The following is a 16,911-nucleotide window of genomic DNA, read 5'->3' on the forward strand; positions in this document are numbered from 1 at the left end:
TAGAGTACAAATTCCTAATATAACTAGAACGAAGATTCCTAATACAACTGATAAACAAACTTGGAAAGCAGTTACTAGTTCCCCAAAACCGAGACAACATCTACCAACAAATTCTTCCAATAAACGCTCACATCGTCGTAACTGTCTCCATACATATACTCCCTCCGTCCCACTCCTAAGTGACCTATTTGAAATTTGCACAATTTTTAAGACAAGCAAGGAAAATAGTATTTTTAATCATTTTTTACAATTATACCCTTATGAATAATAACTAGTGAAATTTAAAAATGGTTTATCTCTCAAAATACTCCACGAATGTTCGCAAATTTCATACAATTGAAAAGCATTTTAAAACACCTACGTAACGAATATAAACATGCCTATCAAATTATACATATTTCATATATTATTTATAATTAACTAAAAGGATAATTCCGGAATATCTCATTGTTTAGTGATATAGGTCACTTATCATTGGGACAAAATCTAAAATCAAATATGTCACTTAGGAGTGGGACGGAGGGAGTAGTAAATATCCGATAATTTCGGAACTAGATGTGAAAGAAGAATGATTGTCGGAATTGCCATCCCCATCATTATCACGTCCGCCAGAATTGGAACCTCCTCCATTTTTTCCATTCCCATCTGTGTTACGGTTACCGATCCCACTGCCATCACTTCCATCAGAGTCGGTTGATAATTCTGCATTCACAGGAAATTTGTGCTTCGAAGATTTGGGTTGCAGTGGAGATAGTGATAGATTTTCAGGATAACAAGCATTGATTGAGTTGTTAGATGGACGAGGGAAAAAGATTAAAGAAGAACGAGAAAAAGTTTGGATTGGAAAGTGAACGTTTGCAGCAACATTATGTGCATTTGAGAGAGAAGAGAACCTAAGCCGGGCTATACTCGCCATGCTGGCTCACAATTGTTTTCTTTTCTTCTTTTTTTACACAGAGAGGAAGAAACAGATTCAAAAGCTAAGGCGGACCTGACCACCAACTTTCTAGGCAACAAGTGGATGTTGAGGCAGTTCACCTACCTACATCCATATGCAATCGATCAGGGAAGCAAAACAAATGATTATGATATTGATTACAATCTAAATACATCCACATCCAAACTGAATCTTTAGAGTCAGAACTATTTACAAATAGCCTACCCGACCAAAAAGTCCCGAGCTACCATATTTACATAACTGTAGTTCAAATGAAACTAGCTTATTGACCAGAGACAACACAAAACTCGAGAGCTCAAATCTCTCAAGCCTAAATGAAAATCAACTGAATAAAAACTTCAAACAGAAGACATGAGTGCACCCATTACGGCATAAAATTGTAAGATCACATAAAAATATATCAGTCTAAATAAGTAAATAAGACTATTTTCATGATACATGAACAGTTATAAACTCTCTTAAGAACGCATTGTATTTATCATATGGTGGAGTTCAAATGATTCATGACCTATTCATTAAATCTAATCATACAGAAGAAATCACATTAACTCAATTTCGTTACAGATCAAGGATATTGAGAATTGAACAAGAACATAATGAAATTATGTTAATCACAGAATTCAACTACCTTGCTAATCATGGTAATTAAGGTTAGGTAAAGCGAAGTGAACGCAGATATCAGATCCAATAAAAACTAAAGATAAATTCAACAAAATTTATATAACAGATGGAACTAGATTAAACATCAGATTTCTGAGTTGATTGTTTCATTACCTGAATTAAAGAATAAATGAAGGATGTTGAGAGCAAAAGAGAAGGTAGCTGCTGCCTCTCAGCTGAGTAGAAAGACAGGCAGAATAAGGGATGTTTAAAGAATATCTTTTGTATTTTAAGGTTGACTTAGACCGAAACCCTGTTCACACCAACATCATGTGACGGGACAAACTCAGGGGCAGGTTAATGCTAGACTAGATTTTTGACTTGGACAAATTTACCTATCCTCGGACTTTCCTTGCATGAAAATACCCAATTCAGTTTCCTTCCGGTGTTGCATGCATGTAGTGATGTTCTCCCAACTCCCAAGCGCACACACTGACATGGTACTCTGCCGATGTCCAATTTATGAACACAAGCTTAATAATGGTCATGAAATCCAATGTATACATTCTGCCACTTCTATGTGCATAGTGTATACCTAGCCCTTTTTATCAATGCATTTCATGTATTAATCAACAATGATATACACTGCTAGTTTAGCGAATCGGAATCAGACGATACCAAAAACAAGGTGTATTTTAAGAACTTGAAGAACAGTCGACACTATAAATGTCAGGATCAGTTTGATTCCAGCCAATCTCTTCTTCTACTTCAGCTAAACCTATATTTCCAGTTACTTGAATTTGACTGTAATGTTCATCGAATAAGCATATTGAGAGGCATAAATATTCTATCAATATGGCTTACAGCTTGCAACTCAAACCATGGTTGATTTGAGAAATATATTTGAACCTTACCATCCATTAATCCAGTTTAGATAAGACAGCTCCCAAGTCCCAACCATCATTTACAAGGAGAAACTTTACAAATATTGGCAACAGAGTAACATAAAGAACTAAACAGTGGAAGAATTTATAGATTTATTCACTCATCAAACAGAATTCAATGCCGCTTGTAAAAGTGGGATCAAATTACACTCTAAATTTTAGAAGGAAAAAAAAACAGCATCTCAGTAATAGAACTCTACTGCCTGCCAAAAATCTCTATGTAAGAAATAAAAGCTTTACACTAAATATGGAAAGCATGAAGATGGAATGCGAACTCACAAGTGGAATGCTAACTCTGATACTCCTCATTTCTCCTCAACAAACTTGACCTTCTCTACAAGTAGTGTTGTTTCTTCATCATCCTCTCCTTCATTTATAATATCAACCTGACTTTCTCCGGTCTTTTGTGATCCCGTCAACCTTGCCAGAGCCACAAATGAAACCCCTCCAAGAATATTATTCAAACACCTCAACACGATAACTGAGGCCTTAAACCCAATGGGAGCAAGACTCTTTGCTAACATATATTCGATTCCATTAAGAGTTTGATATCTCAAATTACTGCTAAAACCCATATGACCTGCCCAAGTCATAGCATTCAGAATTGTAGGTGGAGGCTTGTTGGGAGTCTCAAAACTAGGATCCATCTTCTTTTTCATTAGAATCAATCCATTTGAAATTGCAGTTCCAGCAAGTCCAGCTGCAAACCCAACTGCCACAAAAACGACTCCTTTGTATACAAAAGTCCCGCATCGATCGAGAAGAGAAAACATCCCTGGTTCGAACATATGGCTTGTTGGACAGCTAGCGAAGATGGCAGGAAGAGAGGAAGATGCTGTACCCATTGTTGGGGCTAACAGATACATCAGAACAAAATTCATAATCGACCCAACAACAAGAGTAGAGAAAACAAAATCGAGTTCGTTAAGTCCAAAATTAGGACGAGATGCCATATCTCCATCCATTCAGTAAAAATCCGAGAAATCCAAAATTAGATGCTGAAGAAGAATGATTTTCAGAATCGCCATCCCCATGATTATTATGTCCGCCAGAATTTGAATCCCCTCCATTGTTTCCATTCCCACCTGTATTATGGTTACCGATCCCACTGCCACCATTTCCACCAGAGTGGGTTGATATCTCTGCGTTCACAAAAAATTTGTATTTCGAAGATTTGGATTGCAGTAGAGATAGTGATAAATTTTCAGGGCAACGAGCATTGATTGAGATGTTTGATGGGCGAGGGAAATGGATTAATGAAGAACGAGAAAAAGTTCGGGTTGAAGAGTGAATGTTTGCAGCAACATCTTGTGTCTTTGAGAGGGGAGAGAACCTAAGCTGGGCTGTGGTCGCCATGCTGGCTTACAACTGTTTTTCTTCTTTTCTTACACGAGAGGAAAAAATAAATTGGAGAGATAAGGCGGAACTGACCACCTACTTTCTGGGCAACAAATGGAAGTTGAGGCTGTTTACCTACATCCAAAAAGAACCATCAGGGAAGCAAAACAACTGATTATGATACCAATTATCTACTCAAAATCCATGAATACAATCTAACTCTACATCCAAATTGAAATTAATAAAAAAGATTAGACTTCTACAAAAGAATTTGCAAAACTGTTTAACAAATAGCTCAACTACCCTCCGAAAAATTCCTGAGCTACCATATCACCAAAATGTAGTTCAAATGACATCAGTCTTAGTCTTAAGAAACTAGCTAATTGATCGGAGACAAGAAATACACACTAGACAACTCAAATCTCTGAAGCCTAAGTGAAATCTACCAAATAAAGTCTCGAGAGGAGATCACGTAAAGTTACATCAGTCTAACATTACAAACAGTCTTAGCAGTGTAATGCAATGTTATTAGTAGAAAAGAAGCTAAAATCAAAAGCAATTAAAATTCACATTTGAACACTCTTAAGAAGAATGTAGAGACTAATGTAAGAGTGATCACAATTTATATATATACATATCATGTAGAGATCAAATGATTGATAAACTTATTAAGAAAAACCGATTATCATAGAAGATATCACTGTTTTTTTTTGCTCTATTAGATGAAATCACCAATTAATTTCATTACAGATCATGGTAGGAAATTTAAGAAATGAACAAAAACATATTGTAATCATGTCCAAAAATTGCTACATATCAAGACAATCACAAAGATTATAATATTAAGATCACTGATCCAACTACCTTGCTAATACACAACAGATGCAAAAAGCAACTACAACTGTAAAATCATAGTTTTAAGGATGGAGACACAGTGATCAGATTCAATAAAAGTAATACCAAATCAAAGAAACACAGAAAATTAGATCTAGAAATCAGATTTCAAAGTTGATTGTTGTTTTTTTACCTGAATGAGAGAGAATAAATGGGGAGTTGTTGAGAGAAAAAAGAAAACATAAGTAGTAGTAGGTGGCTCAGTCAGTGCTCACAGCTGCTGAGTAGAAAAGAAAGACAGAATAAAGGACGGAGATATTTAAATAAGATACTTCAAGGTGGACATGTGGCGAATGGAGAATGAGTGGGCTTAAAGTATATACTAAGATACTGGGTCCATGTGAATCTACTCCACCACTTGGTTGGTGGGAAGTTAAGGAATTTGTCAAAACTGGTTTTTGGTGAGATGATAGATCATTTTCAAATCGAACACTATCACAGTATCACCTAGAATCTGAATACTCAACCATCTCCATTGATCATCTGAATTGGAAATCTGAAACATGAATATGAGAGATCCAGAACAAAACCTGATTTGTTGCACACCAAAGGTCACCCAATGTTAAGGAAGCCAATTAACATAAGTCACGATCCTTCTTTGTATAGATCTTTTTTACTGTGGACCACATAACCAGGTCCAGGGTCCTTGTAACTCTGTTGATATTTCGGCAGAGGAAAAAGGTTATTGTTGTCTTATTGGTAATCAAAACTGCGCTGAGCGTCGACAACTTATTTAGCCTTAGTTGCACAATATCTCCATATGGATTATATACCTAAACATATCTACAAGAATGATAATCCTGACAGAGTACGCCGTGGTAAAAAAGTAACTCCATAACACGATCCCAACTGACTGTTTCGAAACCAAAAGAACAGTGTAACAAAGTTAAAACGATAACTAAAAATCCTTCATTTTTCTGGTTTTACTTGATTGATTCCAAGAAGAAAATGGCCGTTTCGCATTATTATCTTTTTAGTGGACACGAGAAATCATGAGTCTCGTCGTTTACATCATCCAGTACGTTTCATCATCCAGTACGTTTCAGGAATCATGAGCATCACCATTTTCATTAGTATGTCAGAAACAGCTTCATTATCAATGTCACCAAGGCTCTCATCAATTTCATTTTCGTTATTGTACAGGTCAGGAACAACATTTGCATTTTTAACAACATTATGTGGTAGTCTAAGAACAAATCTGTCAACAGCTCCTGATTGTGGTTCCTATGCTCTTTTTCCTTTACTTGTGTTGGTCGTTCCCGAAAGCCCTATTTAAAGCAATAGAAAATACTTGGCTCACATGATCGACAGCAATTTGTACACAATGAATTCCAATTCCAATATATCAAGGTTCCAAAACCCAAAATGAATTTCACATTTTATGCCGAATAAAATACTAATAAGTCACAAATTGATCATCATTTACCTGAACAAGCACAGTTTTATTATACAAGTCGTACAATCATTTGTGAGAAATAAAACTTATTAACCATTTAGACCTAAACCAGTAATGCTACTGCTACTACAAGATCAAAACAAAATCATAGGGACAATAAATTCGCACTAATATAAGCATTAAAAGAGGTGAAACTATCATATTCAGAATCCAACTTAATGAATTTGAACTCGGAGATTCCCATTGTCCGTTCGATTGAATTTGAGGGAAAGGAGAGTAATTTAGGGTCATAAAATCCTTCTAAGTTCTAATCTATAACCCAAGTTAATGAAAAACAGTACTAACTATATATAGATATCCATTAACGTTTTACCATGCCAGACCCTATGCAGTCGCACCTTTCCACAACCCTGACATGTGTCGAAATACTTGAAAAATAATTTGTTTTCAATGTCTAATCAAATGAATAGAGTTGACAGTTGACACTTAATCAGTCAATTTGCACTCTGTCCTAAATCCTAATACTCGAAATAACACTATACAAACCCTGAAAAGAGAAAAACTTACGTACAAACTCTCTGAGCTTATGTATCTTTATCTTTAGACAAGCTCCTAGGAAGTCTGCTGATAACATTTTCATCCACTGTTCTATAATGCTTCGAGAATTTCTGATGGAGAAACCCAGCATATCTATCCACATGTTCGTCATATCTACTGTACAGGGCTGGAATCGTAATTGAAACAATGGTTCCTGTTCCCAGTCAAATAAGAACAACGATATAAGTAATAGACGCAAGGTCATAACTGTATTGAAAAGGAACAAAATATCATAGAATTTATGTTTCATGGAGTCATTGACTACTGAGGAAGGAAATGCAACTTTATCTGAACTCAGTGGTTCATGGAGTCATGGACTTCAAACTAAACAACATAGTACATACGCATGTGGAATCTTGCTTTCATTTATCAAAAATTCTACTGAAACTAGATACTGTTATTAAAAGAGGGATAAGTAGAACCCAAAAAGACTACTTCCAATGCTTGTTTATCCTGAAATTTTTAATAAAGTTATAATTGGACAGGGTTCTGTGCTGCCACTATATGATCATTTCATCTACCCTAGTTTGTCTACAGCGTTCATCTAGTTTCAACCTTGGTAGATTTCTCTCTATCATTAATTAAAAAAATACTTACAATTCTGAAAGGAAAAAAAATGCAGAGGTAAAGTACAGGTGAGGGTCGACCTTAGACTCTTCAGAGAACTCCCCATTCCAGTTACAGAAGCTCATAAAGTTAATTCATCTGGATGCATATCCTTAATCTAAGTTTTGAATGTTTGTGTCTCCAAACTGAATTTTCAAGTTTGTTAAAACTATGTAAGGTTGTTCAACAATTTTGACTACTGAAAAAAGCCATCTGCAAAAGAGGGTTCCGTAATTGGAACTAGATGAAAAGAGGATTCCGGAATGCTTGATTAACAAAAACTGGACAATGGGGAGAAAACAGAAAACAGGCATTTGAGTCAACAAATGATAGCACCTCTTAAAAAATTCAAGAGACGTGTTCACTCTCATGAATCAATTTATTACACCAACGTAAAATTAGTGACTCTATTTTGATAATGAGTTTTAATATTAAAAATGAAGCATTGGATGGTCTTTGTGTGTGTAATCAGCCAGATTAGAAGACTACCCCCCACCCCCACCCAGATTGGTATATGTGTGTTTCAGAGGTGCAAAAAGGACAAGTTCCTTCGTAGTAGAAAAATTGATTGCAGCAGATTGGATAGACAGGAAGTATTAAAACATACCAATATACGCGAGTGTGAAGAATGAGAAGAGGCCACCAACGACAGACAAAAGCCAAAGACAAGCCACCACCTGAGAAAGAAAAACAATGAGTTGTAAGACTTTTATTCTGTATTTCCAGCAGATAATTTCCAGTTTAGAACAATATTTCCAGCTTACAACTGACCCCAAACAAGAGTCGGATAGAAGATACAGTAGTTGTGACCAACAACTTCATAAATCAATCATTACGAATATATTTGATGAACATAAGTCACAATCATCCTTCCAATAGACCTTTTTACTGGACCATAACCAGATAATTTTGATAAAGTAGGAACTGGATCCTTATAATTCTATGTTGTTTCTTTTACACACGTGCAATCCTCAACGTCAAACATAAGTCCCATTTAATACCTCTGATCAGACATATTATTCACCTAGAATGAATGATAGGTCTGAAACTTTCTATAACAGTACAATTTCAGGCTCATAGTCACTTAATTGAAAATTTTACCAAATGCCAGGACCCTGAAGTGGTACATCCAACTTGTATAAGAACTGTGTCAAACCTACCCTAGGATTTCTGTTTTAACTCCTAAGATTAAAGGAACCAAGTATCCACCTTCTACATTTCTACATAACCGAGTATCACTGACCTTAAAAAATAGTCTGAAGTCCTTTCCAAGAGTAATATCATGTGCCATGAGAAGCATGTGATTGATTTTAACACGAAAAGAAGCTGCTGCACTGTTAACCAACTCCTCTGACAACTCCAATTCAGGCAATGGTCGAACTTGTCTGCTCGAAGTAAGTACACCCAAAATTTAAAAAAAAAAGTAAAATAGAAGTCAACACAAATAATGTGAAAATAACAGCAAGAGGTTTAGGGGTAAAGACAACTTACTTGTTTACAAAAGCAGCATAGTTTGCTCGAAGAAACTGATACACTATTAAGATAAGAAAAACATCTGAGCAAATTGATAAGAATGACAATCCTGAGTACTCAAACAGAAGCCATGCAACCGTAGCTACAATTATGATGCCACATGAAACATGCTGTTGTTTCCACAAGATAACATCAGCAGCTGAAAAACAATACATGAATGGGATTACTCGAAAGCCAATATCTTACCAAATAGCAATAACGTCTTTTAGGGGGTGGAATGTGAACAAAATAGCAAAACAGAATCAAAGAAACATTTAGATATGCTACAATCAAACAACAGGCATAAACCAAATACATTTCAACCCAACAACCAAGCATACACAAATCTATGTCAGCTTCTGACAATACATGCGAATCTTAAGCTACTCCATACGTTACTTTATGAGAAACCTTAGCAAAATTCCAGAACAAGACATTTTGACATTTCAACATAGATTAAACCCCATTTCCAACTTCAACATTAATTTTAATATCAAATGAAAAGCATCAGACAGAGAATAAAAATTCCCAAAGATTTGAACAACTGTAAATCTTATACAAAAAATTTCCTTACCTTTACCTCCACCAATTATTTGGTGAATTGTTCGTTGGCGATCAAATAACCGGTACCCAGTGTTAGAACTAGATGAACAAGTACCAGGATCAAGTATTCTGTCTCTCCTTGCATCTCCACTAGATTCAAGATTACAAGGATCTTGTAAACTATCCATTATTCACAAACTAACTGTAAACCACAAAATATAATAATCAAAATGTCAAGAGGTAACTAAAATGAATAAATAAAACAAAAATAATTAACCCATTGAAACAAGTCAAAGACTCTCCAAGAATTTCCTACTTAATGCACAAATTGGAAAGGAGAAAAATCAATAAAAAATGGAGAAGGATTCATAAATAAAACCCTAATTTGCAAATTGGTTGACATAGTTTTCGTTATTAAACAGTTAAGTGACTAAGAAATGTTAATTAAACTAACCTTCCAAAACAGTAGAAGCTTTGAATCAGAACTCGCTTTTGTTTCCCTCCATTATTTTCATCAGCAATTTTGGAGAGGCGGAGAATTCTAACTTGGGAGAATTATAATCAAATAGTAACAAGGAAATAAAATCTGGCAAATGAAAACCAGCGATTTCCTAGGAAACGAGGGCGTGGAAATGGAGGAATTTAACAGTAACGGAACGGGTACTCATCCAGTCAAAACGGTGCGACGCCCACGCGGCTTTGTACGAGTAATGCTTGTTTAGCTTTTTTGGTAACCGATTACAGGTTACCGGTCACCGAAAGCCTTTTGTCTCGGTATAAATCCAGGGTAGGCTTAGAAATCAAAGTGATTCTTATATCTCATAAAAGTATAGGAGATTTTATGCCGACTTGCCAAAGCCTCGCCACAACCCACATAGGCGGGATTAAGGGGTTTGTTTTGGTACTGGGAGTGAACACACTATTATGATAGGTTTACGATTCACGGCCACCACGGTGAGCCTCCAATTTATTCTTGTCTGGACTTGCAGGGCTACTTGTGGATTCCCTCCTTCACAAATTTACATGTTAGGTTGAGTCCTCTGTTCAGGTTCAGATCACATACCTCTTTTATGTGGATCGCTACTCTCCATGTACGTCTGTCCAGCGCCAATTATTCTGATAAATTCAGCCTGCTCAGATCCCATTTGACCACTTCAACCTAGGTTAGTTTCGGTCGTCCTCTCCACTTCATCCTTTCTTTAACCAGCTTGATGCATCCTGTGCGAACATGTGCATCTGACGGTCTTCGCTGGAGATGCCCAAACCAACACAACCGATGCCGGGAAAGCATCTCCCCGATTGGTGTTACCCCAAGTATTTTGCATATATATTCGTTCCTGATACGGTCGTATCTCGTGTGCCCACAAGACCACCTCAGCATATGCTTCTTTGTTGCATGTAGCTCTTTTATGTGTTGGTTTTTAGTGGCTCAGCACTCCGCCCCGTACAGCCTCACCGGTCGAATCATCGTCTTGTAGAACTTTCCTTTCAGCTTTAGTAAAAAATATTTATCGCATAGGAGACCCAAGCCAACATGAAAAAAGAAAAATATTACTCCGTATAATATATTTCTAAACTCTTATCTTCCTTCCTCGGTAATAAGCTTCAGATCATAACTGAAAGGGAAAAATATGATTTACTCCAAAATCCCATCCAAATATACTAGTTAGTCTTGACCCATTCAACTAGGTGCAAAATAGTCCTTTTTTTTATTTGAAATACAGGATGTACACAAATAACCTTTCTGATTACAATTTAATCCAAATATTTATAGTTTAGTCCCAAATAGCTCATGTTGATGTCATCAATTTTAAATAATATAAAATAATTAAAAAATAATTTATTTTTCGAACTCCTTGTCCAAAATTTGCAAACTTTATATATTCGGAAAGCTCTTACCGAGATCTATAAAAAGAGTACCCATATGACGATATAATTTTCATTTTTAAATTTTTTTTTTAATTTACACTGGTGTACAACTATGTACACGGCTGCAAAATCCAGAAAATCCAACATCGATACTCACAAAACAAGCAATATATCTATGAGACAGGACAATATCGTACAACTATGTACACGTATGCAAAAATCCAGAAAATCCAACATCCATACCAAAAAAACATGCCATATATTCATGAGATAGGACAACGGTGTACAATTATGTACTCGTCTACAAAATCCAGAAAATCCAACATTCATACCCACAAAGCAGGCTATATATTCATGATATAAGACAAGGTGTACCAGTTTATACACCTAAGCACCGGTAACACTATCCACATTAAATAAACATAACATTAAAACTCAGATGGATTTGAACCAACAACCTCTTGTGATGGGCTTGTGCGCTCTACCATTTTGAGCTTATGGGTCCCTAAATTTAATGCATATACAACCAACTTTGTAGACAGTAACAATCAACATGTGTCCTTCAAAAAAAAAAAATCAACAGGTGTACAACTATTTATACATTAATAATCAGTATGTGCGCAACTATGTGCACATTAACATAACATGTGTATAACTATGTACACCCAAAACATGATTCTTCCAGTCTTAAAATCAAATTAAACTTAAAACAAATTATTACAGAGCATACTAGTGTACAAATATATACACCTCTGCAGAAAAACAAAAACAATAAAACATTTACTCGAACAAAACAACTCATGGATTCATTACATAGAATTTCAGTGTATAAATATGTACGAATCTTCCAAAAGATAGTTGAATGCTCACTATGAGGGGGCACACTAGCAATAAAACTAGGTTGTATTGGAGTAAGCTTTTATCAAGCTTACTACGGATATCAGATCCTTTGTTCATGTTTTCCTCTGAGAATTTCTACCCAAAATTATTTCTCCTTTTACTTTGACCTATCCTTGAGATGCTAAAAGTAGGATCACAAGTAATCTATGAATTATTATAAGAGATATCTAGGATTTTGAAATCTTTTTTTTATTCTGTGAATGAGATCTTTGTAAGATTTTCTCATTCTAAGGATTTCCTTATGACAGATCTCAGTTTTTCATCAGAAAACACAAAATTGATTAAAACTTGTTTCTGATTGATTTTCTTATTGGTAGAAATTTTCTCTTTCCCTTTCTTCTGGATACTCCTCACAGGTGATAACCCTTCATACAGGTCATTAAAGTTCTATCAAGAAGTGATTGTCAACTCTTTTTTCACAGTCCCTGGAGTCGATAGGATTAGTATGAGATGTGGATACTTTATCTACTGCAGAACGATCTTTCGGATCTCTAAGATAAAATGCTTCTTTCAACACTTTTACGAGAGTATTTTGAGCACTAGTTTCTTGTCAACAAACTGAAAATTATATTCTTTATGATCTTTCCTTTGAGATCAATTTCTAGTTTCCTTTGAATCAGAAATCGGATGATCACTAGTAGTAGATAGATGAATTCCAAGATCTCCTTAGGACTTTATGATTCTAACAGGTGATAAACCTTTACGGTGAGAAACACAATCTGTCTCAAATGTGATAGAACTAGGCTTATTGTAACATTCTGATAAAGTCGTGCAAGGAATCTTTGTTTCTCCATCATAAGAAATCACAACAGATCCCTTAGTCAGTATCTTATCTTGAAACTCTTGTTCTTGAGTGAGAGTTTTATCAAGAACTTCTGAGAGGAATTTTTTTCTTCGACTAATCGAATAAGTTACATATCCTTTTCTATGATCTCTTGTCTAAGAGTATTAGCTTCTGTTTTCAATTCTAAAACCTCGGTATACAGAAGACTAATAGGCTTTGGGAGTTTTGCTAACACTTTTTTGGCATCTCTTTTGACATCAGAATCAGACAAATAATATGTGTTATTTACAACCTTATCTATGGAAAGAAATGTAGATGCAGTAGCATATGCAACTTATGGACTTCCGTAATCTTGGGTTACGTTAACTGAATCATTAGACTCTTCCATAACCATTTTAGATTCAATTTTTATAGGTTGGATCGCACCAAACACAGATTGTTAGATATTTTCGTGTTTTCCTGCTCTGATACCTATTGAAATGACGAGGGTACCAAGTACACCGCAATCTTTTCGATATCAACTTATAAGTATGATACCTTGTGTGATATAATATTATTGAGCGTGACAAGGGATTTTTTGTTTAAAATCAATTAAAATCCTTTGTCGGGTTTAGGTTTCCCAAGATCTGGTTTAACAAGTTAACCAGATCGATTCAAATAAAACTACCAGATTTGGATACTGAAGAGTGCCACCAAATGATAGCTTGTCGATCTAAATACGACTAGTAATAACAAGTCTATCAAAAAATAAACTAGATCTAGTCGGATCCCAGTCGATCAAGTTTTGCACAAAGCAAATCATAAATATACGAAACCAATAAGAAAAATATTCTTGTCTTCAATAGTCTTCTGTACCTGCATAATAACAAACTTGATTCCAACTTATGACCGATCACGCACAGTACGAAGTCTGTTAATAATGGATGATCACAAGTCAACGTCAGATCTAAAGACAGATCTGAACTATCATTAATCTCTTGATCTAGTTTGAGTGACCTTATGTCAGAAGAGAAGGCTCTCAAGAATAATCAAACTAGGTGCAATCAAGAGTTAACAAACCTTTAGTCAATCAAATCAACAATTGAAAACTAAAATAAACATTCAATTCTAGTTTCCCACCAACAATACTATTAGACGCTTATTGATCAAAAGAAGTTTTTAAATTAGCGGACGTAAGAGATTTCGCCTAATTAGGTTACTCTCGTCGCCAAGATAGTGTTACGAGAATACTATTAGTCGGCTATAACAGTGACTACGAAATAAAGTGCCTAATCAGGATAAGTTTGTAAGAAGAACAAACTTCACTATCTATATACCAAGGTAATTTGGACACCAATGAATTTCCATAACCGAAAATATTCTTAAGATATACAATTAAGTACCTAAATTCGGTTTTGTCTAATTCCAACCAATATCCAACTGTATAATCGAAATCCTTATGGACAACTCAGTATTAGCTAGCGCTTAACTAATATATCTTTCCAGAGATATGTTTTGATTGCTGGTAAAACAAATCATATTAATTCGAAAATCTCAAAAAATATTCTCTATTATTTCGGTTTGGGATCTCACCTTGGATATCAAGGAATATCTTCGAACAATTAAGAAATAAAATTTCAGCACATGTTCAAATTAATCATTATGTCGACATCTTGAACTTTCCTATTTTACAAACGCAATTTCCAAATCATACAAACCCTAAAGTGCATGTGACTTAGAGAAATCAGTTTTGCCTATTGGGACCGGTTTTACCATGACTCCTAAAACAAGTTAGCTAGGATCGGTTCTACCTTGATTCCCAACATAAGATAGGATCGGTTCTACCTTGATTCCCTATATAGGTTAGGATTGGTGCAACCTTAAGATCTTCAATGAAAACCGGACCTTTAATCCTATTGATTTCCTTTCAACTACGAAACAATTTCGTAAGTATACTTCCTTAAACTCATGTAATTAAATATAATTTTCTAGGCATGAAAGCAAACTTATGTTCACTACATAATCTAGTAACGAGTTACAAATATTATGTCGATATCGCAATTACGAAGTTCAAAAGATAAGCATTATATTTCGTAATTCAATATACCAATATAAAGCACTTATAACTATTGAAGTATATTGTTCCTTGACACTTTGATCATAATATGATGATCAAGTCTGCTATACTAGAGTTTCATGTGTATAACTTCGCATGTTATTGAAAACCCGGGGGTACCAAAATACACCGCCGCTTTTTTCCTTAGGCAATCTGTATGGATAAACTCAATACAAATCCGAGAGTTAAACTCAATCAAGGAATAATATCTTAGAGTTATCTCTCTCTCTCTCTCTTGCGATTAAAACGTTTACAGAATCAAATCTGTGAAACTAACCACAAAAAGATAACTTAGACGGTACCAAAGACCAATGTCCAAGAATCAATCAAGTCGTATCCAACAAATTAGGTCGGATATCTTTACTATGATTGATCAACACATAACCTGTGATATTTCAATTATAAAGATGAACAATATGATGCGGAAAAAGAAATAACACAGACACCAGAAGTTTTGTTAACGAGGAAACCGCAAAATGCAGAAAAACCCCTGGACCTAGTCCAAATTGAACACCAAATTGTATAAAGCCGCTACAGACACTATCCTACTACCAATTAACTTCGGATTGGAATGCGGTTGATCCCTAAAAGGTATCCCACCAATTATGGTAGAGTCGCGCTACTAATGCCTCTTTAATCCCAGCAGGAGTCCGCGCAATTGATTCCCTTAGTTGTCATCACACCAACTAAGAGTTGCTTCAACTCAATGGAATACTTTGAACCAATCTGTCTCCCACTGATTAATCCTTTTATAAGTGATTTCCTTTACGATCAAAATGGATTTCGATCAAGGTGGTTTAGAAATCGATAGCAATAGATGATGCGTGTCATTAATGCAACAAATTAACAAATATATTTCCCACTAATTAACTGGTAATATAGCGGTTGTAAGAGATCGTTCCCACATAAAGATGTGTAATTGATAGGTCATTTGATCAACAAAATAAAGTAAATAGCAATGGGGGACTGGTTGTAAGATGAATATAAAGACAATAAAGTAAAGAGATGATCAAGGAATCCTTCGCCGTTACTAAGCGATAGCAGGATTAGAATACTTATCTATCTTCCGTTAGAACCATTAATCACCAACCGTAGAATAGAAGGTACGCTTAGCTATCCCCAAAACTCCTTGTATCACCGGATAACAGGTACGCTTAATCACTGGATTCTATTCAACTGATCCGCCTTGAGGTATGCTTACAAGGTGTAACTCAATCGAATGCTTTAGGGTTTGTGAATTTAGGTTTGATTCCAGCAGTTAAACTCAGTACGCTCGGTTCACTTACTGATGTTGTTTCCACACACGATTGCTTTACAGAATCCCTCTTCAAGGTCTCATGTTTTCTACTTGTGTAGGAGATGCACGATAATTACGGATCGCTCAACTCACTACTAGCAATAGAATGATCAATAGACTAATCTGGTTGTGCACCCAAACCAATATAGGAATCAATCATAAACCCTAGATATAATAAAAACAAACGATGATGATTAAAACGATAAATAAACTTGTATTATTAATAAAGCTTCACTCTTGGAACATTGAATTCATCCTTAATCAACAAAGGATTTAGTTTCTCATGATTACACAATTACCCGGTTTCCTCCTAAAGGGGTAAACCCTAAAATAGTAATGAAGAATAAAAGTATAATATGAGATTATCGATTCCATGACCTAATACATTTTTATAGGTTTACATTGCTTAGCCATCAAGTATTTAGTTCGGTTCAAGAACCCGACCCGAAAATACGACATAAAGACTCCCAAACGTGACCTTAGGCTTTCCAAGGTATTAATACACGTTTTCCACTTGCTAAGTTCGCAAACTTCAAATTACAGCAGAAATTTTCGGAATTAAAGTATGAAACCCGTCC

General features: G+C 35.3%; 1 protein-coding gene, 1 long non-coding RNA gene and 1 pseudogene across 4 annotated transcripts; all 3 read right to left on the reverse strand.

Moving 5' to 3' along the window:
• Positions 1–644: 644 nt before the first annotated feature.
• LOC113313826 lies at positions 645–1,832 on the reverse strand. Its single transcript, XR_003342063.1, has 2 exons — positions 1,733–1,832; positions 645–1,042 (listed from the first exon to the last, which is right to left on the reverse strand). It is a non-coding gene; the product is annotated as an uncharacterized LOC113313826 (long non-coding RNA).
• A 726-nt stretch (positions 1,833–2,558) lies between these two features.
• LOC113314096 lies at positions 2,559–4,852 on the reverse strand (annotated as a pseudogene).
• Positions 4,853–5,687: 835 nt separating this feature from the next.
• Positions 5,688–10,058, reverse strand: LOC113308627 (reticulon-like protein B16). Of its 3 annotated transcripts, XM_026557090.1 has the most exons (7): positions 9,843–10,057; positions 9,420–9,590; positions 8,825–9,005; positions 8,577–8,718; positions 7,941–8,010; positions 6,698–6,881; positions 5,688–6,002 (listed from the first exon to the last, which is right to left on the reverse strand). In XM_026557090.1, the coding sequence occupies exons 2-6, from the start codon at positions 9,574–9,576 to the stop codon at positions 6,715–6,717; spliced, it is 717 nt and encodes a 238-aa protein (XP_026412875.1). In that variant the 5' UTR covers positions 9,577–9,590; positions 9,843–10,057; the 3' UTR covers positions 5,688–6,002; positions 6,698–6,714. The 3 variants fall into 3 exon arrangements, with proteins under 3 accessions (XP_026412875.1, XP_026412874.1, XP_026412876.1); XM_026557089.1 differs by lacking the exon at positions 5,688–6,002 and having other exon boundaries at positions 6,175–6,881; positions 9,843–10,056; XM_026557091.1 differs by lacking the exon at positions 5,688–6,002 and having other exon boundaries at positions 6,715–6,881; positions 8,825–8,867; positions 9,843–10,058.
• Between the last annotated feature and the right edge of the window lie 6,853 nt (positions 10,059–16,911).

Source organism: Papaver somniferum, chromosome 9 (assembly GCF_003573695.1).
Source record: "Papaver somniferum cultivar HN1 chromosome 9, ASM357369v1, whole genome shotgun sequence".
NCBI lineage: Eukaryota > Viridiplantae > Streptophyta > Magnoliopsida > Ranunculales > Papaveraceae > Papaver > Papaver somniferum.